Source organism: Setaria viridis, chromosome 2, assembly GCF_005286985.2.
Source record: "Setaria viridis chromosome 2, Setaria_viridis_v4.0, whole genome shotgun sequence".
NCBI lineage: Eukaryota > Viridiplantae > Streptophyta > Magnoliopsida > Poales > Poaceae > Setaria > Setaria viridis.
In genome coordinates, this window is record NC_048264.2 from 37197709 (window position 1) to 37209250 (window position 11542).

General features: G+C 50.3%; 1 protein-coding gene across 1 annotated transcript; it reads right to left on the reverse strand.

Moving 5' to 3' along the window:
* Positions 1 to 4643: 4643 nt before the first annotated feature.
* Positions 4644 to 8363, reverse strand: LOC117844882 (protein NUCLEAR FUSION DEFECTIVE 4). The gene is made up of 2 exons (XM_034725707.2): positions 6847 to 8363; positions 4644 to 5328 (listed from the first exon to the last, which is right to left on the reverse strand). The coding sequence occupies exons 1-2, from the start codon at positions 8040 to 8042 to the stop codon at positions 4851 to 4853; spliced, it is 1674 nt and encodes a 557-aa protein (XP_034581598.1). The 5' UTR covers positions 8043 to 8363; the 3' UTR covers positions 4644 to 4850.
* Between the last annotated feature and the right edge of the window lie 3179 nt (positions 8364 to 11542).

Genomic DNA, 11542 nt, shown 5'->3' on the forward strand with positions numbered 1-11542 from the left:
GCATAAAATGTTCCTGAATCACTTGCTTCCGTTCATCAAGAACATCTGTCACCAACCTCAGACAACTGTTTGGTGCATGAACATGTAGTTTTAGAACTCAGAAGCAGTGCGTGAACTCTTCTAACCCACCTTATAGGCTTATTTAGAGCTGCTTAGGTAATTCAGTGCACAGGTAAAGGTCAACAAGAGAAAGGATCGGCATATATAGTCAAGCTTGGTATAAACTACGAATGAATCAAATAGCTAAAAAATTTGAAAATCCACAAATTAATGAAAGTTACTTAATTCAGGTGATGAAATTCAAAGATGTATATGCACCAGATTGAATTGTACTAGAACAAGAACAGAAGACACAATACATACTGTATGATGCCCGATTAAGGGGCACTAGTTCCCCACCACAGCTCGCCACCACTACAGTGACGCGCGCCACAGCATAGTCAACTGCAGCGGGAGCAGATGATGTGGCGCCCATTTTTGCCGCCACAACCTGTGGCGCACCACACTGTCACGTGATGTGGCTTGGCTGGGAACCAAGTACGCTGTCAGCGTCAAAAGAACGGGATCCTCCGTGCAGACGATTCGTGCAGACGCTGACCACCACGTCATTCGGAAGGGGAGGGTATGGAATGGACCACCTAACTCCCAGACCCCGGGAGCTTGGAGCCCCCAGGGGACAGCGCGACGAAAGGATTCCGGGGGTGAGTGGGTTGCCTTCGCTACGAAGGAAGAGCATGGTAGTTTACGAGGCGGGTGGCGTTGAATGACCCCTGTCATACTAAGCAAGTCTCCCATCTCTACCTTATCCTGACATATGGGCACATGCGTCCTAAGGTGAAGACCACCGGCCATTATCAAAGAAGCAAACATGCATGCATGCACCCCTACGGTGGCCAAGATGCTTTAGGATAATGATGGCATGCAACATGCATGCATGACAAGACAGTACAAAAACAACTCCTCAACGGCAATACATGCATGAAACCCGTGTGGTCCTAAAGACAAGATGTATCATAAAGGGGTGGCAGCCATGTGCTCCCCCCCTCTCTTCTCTCTCCACCCACTTGCTCTTTTCACCCAATGTGGAGCATGTGGTCCACGATGAAGACTCAAAGATAAGGGGATGCATGCATACATGCAATAAAGAAAGAGTGCGCACGGCATGTCGACACCCGTCAACTGTGGGGGTCAGGTTTCTTTATTTTCCTCTGTGCTTCCCAGTGTGTGATCACTCTTCGAGTATAAAAGAGAAGACCCAGGGCAGGGATAGGGGGGCTTCTTCCTCCCTCAGATTCTAGATCTCAAGAACAAGCTTTCCCCATGTATTCTCGAATTCACACTCTACAACAAAAATACACAAACAAGCAGGATATAGAGTTATTATCCTTCGGGAGGCCTGAACCTAGGTAAAAATTTCTCGGTGCTCACCACAGGTGCTGTTCTAGGAATTCAGAGCGTTCAGCCCCTGACCGAATCTAAAAAAGGTTCCCTCGGAACCTTGCTCCGGTGTTTACACGCCGTCACACGACCTAAGACAATATGCTCTCCAAAAGAGCTTTCGTGGAACAAGTTCTGCAGTCTACACTAAACGAGAGCATGCATATCTATTCAGCCAAGCAGACAAGAATCTCAAGTTTAGTTAGTCAACTATCAAGGCGTATAATCCACTTCTGTCAGGCTATTTGCCTTACCAATCTACCACCGTGCCAACTGCAGCCGATGTTTGCCTCGATGCCCCAAGGGACAATGGCAGGGCCACCGCGCACCTTGTGTTTAGCCAATGCGATTGGAGCAGGACAAAATACAAAAGGCATATCGTACTCAGCAGCCGCCACCGGCGGGCGCGAGACAATTATGTACATGTCGCCTTTCATATATTCTGTCCACCGCGTGCGCGTATAGATTAGTGGGCTATTTTCAACCCAATAATTAGCGCATGAAGGAGTATGTGCCCACTTAATTAATCACGTGGTGGTGAAAAGCCTCCCCGAATGCATGCAACAATTAGTGAAAAGAGCATGCAAAAAAGATAAAAAGGATGACCTGACCTGTATGCATACCAATCTAAAAACTAAAAAAAGTCATAACCCCTAAATCGAACGCCCAAATTAAATTTAGCTACACTGTTATGTTTATTACGACGAGATCTTCAAAATAAGACCCCACTTCACTATGTTTAGATAATATTTTTTAAAAATATGTTTAACATACGGATTAATTAGTTCTAACTGATGCGAACAAATACTTGGACACCACGGACAAATTACTATTTTCTGTGAACAAAAAAATTAAACATGACGAACAATAAAGGTTATGATGCGAACAAAAATGTTGAACATCACGAACATTTGAGGAGTGCAGTGGTAGCTCTTGAATGTCCCACCTAGTAGGTCGTGAGTTTGAATCTAATCTCCTGCACTATTTTGCGCTATTTTTATCAAATTTAACTGTGTATTGTGCCTGTTAAGGGAAAGGGACAAATCAGTCTTCTATACACGTCGAACAAGGAAAAAAACAAATCAGTCTTCTATACACGTCGAACAAATTATATGAACCTATAGAACAAATCAACTATACACATTGAACAAATTATACGAATTTACACAGGAAAAAAAGTTGTGCGCATCGAACAAATTGCATGAACTCATAGAATAAAAAATACACATAAACAAAATAATTTAGTATCAAAGGAAAATTAAAGGATAAAATAATATGAAATAGATATATTGTAATCACTAATGATAAATTAAAAAAGGAAAAAAAGAAGAGAAAAAATAATCAATAATAATAAGTAAACAAAAGGATAACACAAAATAGGAAATTAACTAATAAAAAGGAAAACGAAATAAAAGAGAAAAAAAATAAAAAGGAATGAGAAAATAGTTGTAACCGCAAAATGGTAAAGAAAAGAAAAGAAGAAGAGAGAAGGAAAAAAAAGAAAGGAAAAGAGAACACGAAAAAAGAAGAAGGGATGAAAATAAATAAATAAGTTAGAAGAAAGAAAAAATAAAAAATAAAAGAATGGATAAAGAAAATAAAACAAAGAGACAAGAAAATGAAAACAAAAACAAAGAAAATAAAATAAAGAAAAACGAAACCGAAAAAGGAGAAAAGACAAAAGGAAAACATAGTATTAAAAAGGTCTGTAGTTCAACTAAATCACAAAAGCATTGAGTAGTGCAGTGGTAGCCCAATACTGGTCCTCCAAGCACGTCTCAAGTTTGAACCCCATCTCAGTTACTATTTTTGCGGCCTGTGCTTTCAGACAGCGTGCAAAACTGCAGCATGCGTGTGTTTGGTTTGAGGGTCGAATTGGGTTGGAACGGTTCGATCCTATGGACCCCCATTTGGTTGAAAATACATCTGGGAAACGAGCGGATGCACTCGACCCACATCAACATCATGACTCTCCGTTCATGCGTGCAGGCGAGTTGGCATGGGGAAGGCAGGGAGGGGGCGACGGCCGGCGCGTGGAAGAGGCAGGGGCGGCGAGCGGACGGCGTCGGCGGCTTGGAGGAGCGGGCCGGCGCGGGGAGAGAGAAGAGCAGAACAGGCCGGCGCAAGGAGCGGCCCGGCGCGGTGCACAGGTGGCGCTCAACCGCGGTGCCCCCGGTAGCCTGCAGGTGGAGGAGTGGCCGCGGCCGGCGATGAGCTTAGCGCTGCGATGGGGATCCAGGCAGCAGCGAGGCTGCGGTGGCGAGCCGACGGGCGGAGGTGCGACGCACGACCGACGGTGAGCAAGTTCGGGCGGAGCTGCAGGTGGACGGCGCGGCTGCGTGCAAGGGCGCGGCCACAGTCGGCGAGGCCCGATGGTGGGGCTGTGGGCGGAGGGGCAGCGGCCCAGGGGTCCTCCATGGTCGGGGGGAAGAGGGGCCGTGGCTCGGGAATCCGACCAAATTGGTCCACGCGAGCTCAGGGGTGATCGGCGGTGGCATGGTAGGTTGATTTCTTCTAGTGGATGGCCGGCGTGCTCGGGGGAGTGGCGTCGGAGGAAGACCGGGCGGCGCTCAGTCTGCGTACCCGACGCGAAGATGTGGCACGGGAAGGGGCGAGTGGAGGAAGGATCAAGAAGATAAGGTGAGGTAAAAAAATAGAGGATGGAAGATGGGTCCCGCAGCTGATAGGAGGGATCGTTGCTAACGATGTTAAATAGCATCCATCATATCCCTCTCAACTTCTTCAATCTACGAACATATCCTTCTCATCCAAACAACGAGATAGGTGGAACCTCACCTAGAAAAATATGATAGCCCAACTCGATCCACTCCATCCCCGCTGCCACGGGCACCGCCGTCCGATGATGATTATGCTCGTATGGCCCATTGCCGTGTTTTCTAGGGGCCTTGTCCACGTAGCTTGGTGGTTTTGGGGCCTTAACAGCTGTGACGTCTCGCGTAATGGGCCTAGCGCGTGGCCGGAGCTCTTCTTCGGGCCTCCTTTGCGATTATGTGCACGAGTGCAAGGAGTGAGTTACCAGCAACTGTCCAGTATACCACAGGTTCTGCGCTACGATCAAACCAATTTATATTACACCGTTGCGATCAGGGTACAGTACACTTTTTACAATACACAGCGCCACGAAAATGAAGGAGAACCAACAAAATTTTGTAGCTTTCTCCGTCAGTACTCCAGTAACACTACACTTCGCAAGCAGCACTCTTTACCAGCCAACAGTTCCACAGTTCCATATGGCAGTGCCAAGCAATCGAATCGATCCATCCATCTTGTCCAAAGAATCAAGACTATGAATCCCCTTCCCTTATTATTCACACAAAAATTGACAGGGCGCAACCCCAGAACGCTAATGGCGCGGTCCCGTTCCATCGAGCCTCTCCACAGAAGCATCGAGGCTAGCTCACCCTCTGCGCCACGGCCGACCTGCTCGCCCTCTTGCTCTCGTGGATCTTGGCGTAAACCCGCTTCGTCCTGACGGAGAGCAGGACGTCGATGCCGAACCCGACGGCGCAGGCGACGGCCATGATCAGGAACACGAGGCGGTAGCAGTGCGCGCCGACGCATGTGTTGCCGCCGCCCGGCACCGGGGTGGCCTCCGCGTCGTAGAGGAGGCCCGCCAGCAGGCCCGAGAAGAGGAAGGAGCCCAGGGGCAGGTTGAGGATGAGGATGTTGTAGATGAGGCCGTAGTACTTGAGCCCGAACAGCTCGGACGCCGTCGGCACCGTGACCGCCAGCCGCACGCCGTAGCAGGCGCCGACGACCACCGAGCCGATGAAGAGGGAGCCCGGGATGGCCAGCGCCATCACGATGTAGCCCACGGCCATCAGGACCTGCGAGGCTGCGTTCCACAGCGGGCGTGGGATCGCCCGTGTCCTGAACAATTCGAAATCGAGCATTCGGGTGGTCAGAAACTCAGAATCAAACGAGCAACAAAGATTAAGATTGACAGTTGCAAACATGCGTCGACTGTCTCATTCAAAGAAGTCCAGAGAATCAAAAAGAAATCGACAGTCCCGTAGCAGTGTCAAGTTGTAAAAACTTCTAAAAGGCGAATCCGATGCTCTCGTTTTCCCGTAACCATGACAGTGGCGCACCGTAAAACAAAACAGAAGTGATGGCGCACTCTCTCTCTGAAACATCACCTTATACTGAATCTAACAAGCAGACTGACTACCATTGCCAAGCAGTATCCAAGAGGAAAAGGGCACAATCGACACATGAAAAATTGAAAAGGGCATGCACTTAAACTAATGCAGCAGTCAGTTGCTTTATTCACTTGCCACCGCCTACAGCCATCAGTTGTTTTACTCATCCTTGTTTTTACCGTGATGCACCGAACCATACAATTTATATTCCCAATTGGCTTTTGATGCAGAATATAATACTACACGCACTGCATTATGACCGCCCAAATGGCTAAATAATGTAAATAAATTACACCAACTTGGACGTAAACAAAGCACCAAACGCATATATACTCCTTAAATTCTTAATCAAATTGCCTAAATTCTTTCTTGTTCTCCTCTCGGTCATAGAATGTACTCCAGTATCGGCAGGGCTACTGTAGTACCAGAAGTAGAAACTGACCATGTTGATTTTTTTAATAAAGCGAGTCATGACGTTGACCTGCCATTGTGGGGCCCGTGATCCACGACCGACCCCGTATTGGCACTACTGTATTATTTTTTTTCGCAAAACAATATTGGCACTACTGTATTGGCACGGCTAAATTCTTGTTCTCCGAGTCGGACAATGTCCTCCAGTATTGGCACGGCTACAGTGAAATAGTGAATGCTAGGAGCAAACTGACCATATTGACTGTTCTAGGGCGACTCACGACACTGACCATGGGGGGACCAAGATCCACGACCAACTCCGTACTACGGACACCGGAGCGACGACGAACAGAACTGAGGCGTGGGGAATTTCAATTTCCATTTCAGTTCTATGATCGCGATCTTATCTCATTTCGGCAAAGAGGATTTTGAGTTCAATGATTCCTGATTCCATGCTAATTTGGGGTGGTTGGTTCTTTAGTGTGGATTAAAATTAATGTCACATCGACTATTCGGATATTAATTAGGAGGACTAAACAGATGGAGGCTAATTCACGAGATGAATCTATTAAGCCTAATTAATCCATCATTAGCACATGTTTACCGTACCACCATATTTGTCAAATTATGGACTAATTAAGCTTAATAGATCGTATCGTAAATTAGTCTCCGTTTATGCAATTAGTTTTATAATTAGTCTATATTTAATACTTCTAATTAATATATAAATATTTTTGATGTGATTTTTGATGTGATAGGAATTTAGGAGGTCTAAAGAACCAAACGCCCCCTCGTCGCATATGGAGATGCATAGGAGGGGAGGAGGGTAACGTACTTGATGAAGTGCTCGGAGATGGTTCCGGATGCGATGCGGCCGAAGAATCCCCAGATGCTGGTCATGGAGACGAAGATGGAGACGTCGGCGTAGCCCATGGCCACGCCCATCTGCCCCAGGTTGTTCATCACGGCCAGCCCCGTGCCCACGCCCATCAGGAACGACGCGAACATCAGCCAGAAGTCCAGCGACGTCAGCGCCTGCGCGATGGTGTGCTCCTCCCCGAGCCGCGGCCGCTCGCCGGGCGCCCGCGCCTCCTCCTCCTCGCTCCTCCCCGCCGCCGTCTTCGCCGCGACGAGGAGCGGCGCCGCCGCGGCCGCCAAGGAGTCTGCCTCCTCGAGGTCGGCGTTCGCGGCCTTGCGGGCCTTCACCCACGACTTCCACGCCAGGAGCGCCGGCACGGCGCCGGGGGACGCGAGGAGCACCAGGAGCACGGCCACGAAGACGGCCGATACGGCCCCGCCGCGGGCGCCGATGCCGGTGAGGTCGGCGGCGAGGAGGTACAGCGCGATGGCGACGGCGAGCGAGTTGATGGCGGCGAAGCAGCGGCCGTCCTCCGCCTCGTCCGCGGTGGCCCCGCCCGCGGCGCCTCCGTTGGGGCCCTCGCGGAGGAAGACCATGGCGAGCGCGCAGACCGCGGCGGGCACGACGGCGAGCATGACGAGGAACGACGCGGGGTCGTCGGCGAAGAGCGCGGAGCAGACGTCGGTGAAGATGGCGGTGCTGAGGCCGACGTACCCCTTGAGCAGGCCGGAGACGGGGCCCCTGCTGCGGCGGAAGTTGCGGATGCACGTGACGAGCACGGCGGTGTTCATCCACGTGGTGCTGTTCCCGCCGAGGCAGAGGAAGACGCACATCTGCCAGTAGGGGAGCGGCGCGACGGCCCCGGACACGACCATCCACTGCGCGCCGTAGCCGAGGAGGCCCTCGAGGGAGCCGATGGCGAGGAGGAGCCAGGTCGGGACGCGGTCGGAGGCGAGACCCGCGAGGAGGCCGAACGCCTTGCCGACGTCCTTGGCGACGGAGAGCCCGTTGAGCTGCAGCTGCGTCAGGCCCATGAGCGTCTTGAGCGCGTGCGAGTAGTTGGAGAAGGTGTAGTTGTTGCCGGAGATGCACTGCACCCACACCGCCGTCACAAGCCCCAGCCACCGCCCCCACCGCGTCCCCGCCATTGCGTCCAGCGCCGCCGCCACCATCTCCGCTCCACCCCTCCCGGCCGCCGCTTCGAATGCTAGCTTCTTCAATCCGCCAATCGCACGGGCGGTGCTTGCTTCAAGGTGGCGCAGGCGCCGCCAGACGCTTATGGTGGTTTGGGCGCTCTGCTGCTGCTTGGCCGCGTCGTCCCGGGCAGGACGCAGGAGGCGGTATGGGCTTATGGGAGGGAGGCGGCAAGCAGCGGCGGTGGAGGCGCGTCGCTTTCCGCGCCTGCTGCTGCGTGCGTGAGGCAGACCCGGTGCCTCTGCGTGTGGGGCGTCGGGTTGCGTACGTCTCGGTGTCGTTGGGGGTTTGGGAGGCCCTGGTCGCTTTTTATATAGCCTGACTGTGCCTGATGAAAGGCTGCTTGGATTTGGTGGCGGTACTAGTACGGTGAATGGGGTCAGGCTAATGGCTTCATGGAATAATTTACTCCGGCTTAGAAAAAGGTGCATATGATTTGATGTTTTGATCGTGTTTTCCTAATTCTTTGCGGAGTCGCGGAGAAGATGGTTTTGTGATGACTGTGTGTTGAAGGGGACGATTTGTTTCCTTTGCTTAAGTGCATGCTACTGCGCTTGCGATTTCCTTTGATATTTTATCCTAGTCGGCACGTTAGACCTTTTTAGACCCCTAATCCTAGGCTGCAGGGAGAAAATCCAGCGTCTTACGGTGCTACTACTGTATTATCAGGTACCAAACGCACATGTAAAAGTGTATTAAGGTTTCACTAAACTTAAGAGGAATAATACATATAAATTACCCACTATCCATAATTTGGGCTTAAGAAAAAAAGATAAATAGTGATGGGTGAGCCTTATCACTTTGCACCCGTAACCTGATTTCTTTTCGCCCTTTCTTTACTTGTTCAAGCTCATGTTTTGCATACTACGTGATAACGGCTCCGCTTGTATTCGATTATTTTCGCAGTGCGGTAGTCTACCGCGCACAATCGCGCCAAACGGCGTGTGGTGCTGCCTGCCACGCTTCGATCCCGCTGAGAGATTTGCACCGCGCGCTGCGAAAACGCGACTGCGGTAGAATCGTCGCGGTGCAGCACTGTGCGGCCTCGATACGCATGACCCGCGGCCACGGAAACAAACATGGTCAACATGCAATGTCTATGATTTTAGTGAATTTTTTTTATGTATTTTTAGAGATGCAACTGTGAGCTTGTGGCACGGTAACATTCTAGCTCGTGGTAAGACCAGTTGTTACTGAGCTTGCTTGGTGTTACAGGCTCGTGTTTCATTATAATGATCTTGTTAAGTTAGTAAAATTACCGATGTGATATAGATTTTAATGTTCATGAAACTCCATTAAACAGTCTAACATTAACACCAACTACGCTCCTCGACATGGGAAGGGGAATGTGATTATGTGAGGAGACAAAAGTGCAGTGCAACCTCGTTCCGTTGGTCAACACGCGTTGCGTTGGTTCCTTGGTTTCGCACCGGCAGGTACCCTCGCTTCAACTGCCAGGAACTTCTCCTACTTCCTCTTGCTTGCACTCCGTTCCAACAATCCAACCCTTGCGGGAAGCGAAGCGTGCTGTCTCCCTAGATCTGAGCCCAGCCGATCTCCGATCCTCCTCACCTACGCGTCCTCATAAATGGATGAATCTTCGGAACAAAGTTTCGTCGCAAGCAATCCTCGCAAAGCAATGCAAGTATCCACACGCAAAAACGGCTGCCTGTCATATGGCTGTTTCGGCAGCAATATACACTTTTCTGAATAAACGTAACCGCGCATCGCAGCATGAAAATGGTTGCTTTCTTCTCCAGCGCGCGGGAACCCGTAAGCATCTGAAAAAGACAAGTGTGTTTAGGGCGTGGCGACGAAGGTGTTAAAATCAGACTTTTGTTCTTTATTTCATCATCACTTTTGCTGTCTTTTTTTATGTCAGTTTCTGGTTATTTAGGAAACCATTGTTCCTTTTGGAGCACGACGTACGTGTCTCTCAACAGCTTCGATGCTTGAAAAATGGAAGATAAAATTGTAAAACGACCCGTGAGTCATTTGGAGTTCATGATTTTCCCTATCCATCGTCTTGTTGCAGATGCTCACCTTTTCATCCCTTTTTTTTGAAAAGAACATGTAAGTAAGCACACTCCGCACATCCTGCCTATTTCTGTTGTTTAGAGTTATGGCAGGCCAAGCTAACTAAGAGTCTGAGATGAGCTTGTTCAAGAGTTTTGATTATATTTATCCGTCATGTTATAGCGAAAATACTTTTTGCAAATGGCGAAACTTGATGCGATAAAGTTTACCTTTTTGCCAATACTTTTTGTCAAAGTTGTAAGGATTATACTCATGAAAGGATGAAGTATCAGGATTATCTACAAGTATGCATATTACTTCGATAAAAGATTATATGAGCTGGTTCATAGTCATAAAAGGGACTGGATCAGTCACTACCCTCCCACCGTGGAAAAGGCACGGAGCGCAACGTGATCTGGGTTCTGGTTGGGACTTCGAAATCTGCTGCACATCAGCACATGCGCCCGGCTTGCTGCCCACTATGTCCGCCGGTTTTCTTTTATCCTAGCAGCTGATCGATGATCCGGAGCGAGCGAGAGAGGGGCACGAGGCATCACGCATGCTCCCCAGGTTTCGGTTCCCGCGTGTGCTGGGCGCCTGCGCTGTGCTGTGCTGCGTGCTGCCCGCATGGGCCCGGTCGCGGCCGGTTTGGCCGCCGAGGAAGCCAACTTCGCTAGCGCTACCACCGCTGTCTCCTTCGGCTCCGGTGTGGACCGAGCACGCCAGCTTGTTCAAATCCCATCCATGTCTCGGCGAGCGGACGGCGCGACTGGACACGCTGGTGCTGACCGTGATCTTTTTTCTACGGCTGCCCGCGCCCCGGTTTTCGGAGGAAGCAAAGCACGGTCGGAATTGCGTGCCGGCCCATCGACCGGCGGCCGCCGGCGGCGGCCCGCGGCTACACCTTCCCTGGTTCTCAAGAAACAGACTTCAGGCCGGTCAGAAACACTACGTAGCCTATGCCCAATGGTGGCGTCTGGGCTTGACGCGGAGGTAGATCTGGGAGTGGATTGTGAAGGATCTTTTTGCTAGCAGTAGCTCACATCAAAAAGAGGTACCGTCGGGGGCTGCCTGTCGTGGTCCGTGGTGACAGTGACTGCTGTGCCGTCTTGTAGATCGCAGTTGCGGCGTCAATTCAAGACGTAAAGCCGCAATGAGCGTTATCTTGAACACACACATGGTCAATATCAGGTTTCCGCGAGGGCTGCTGTGAAAGGAGACTGGAGACACTCAGACACTGGTAGTGACAGGGACGGCCCGGAAGAAGCCGGCGAGCATGTCTGGCAAGGACGGAGGACGTGCCTCAGGAGATACGCCAAAAGATCACGTCGGCCGTACACGACAGCGACGGTACTGGTTCGATACATGCACTAGAGTCACATCCAATGTTAAATACCAATGAAGTACTAAACAAATATATTAAATCTAATTAATTTATAATTAGCACATAATTATTATAATA

Coding starts and splice junctions, on each gene's coding strand:
- LOC117844882 (XM_034725707.2), bottom strand. CDS start 8,042: ATGGTGGCGGCGGCGCTGGACGCAATGGCGGGGACGCGGTGGGGGCGG. Junction 5,329..6,846: donor ATCTCCGAGCACTTCATCAA/GTACGTTACCCT, acceptor CGAATTGTTCAG/GACACGGGCGATCCCACGCC.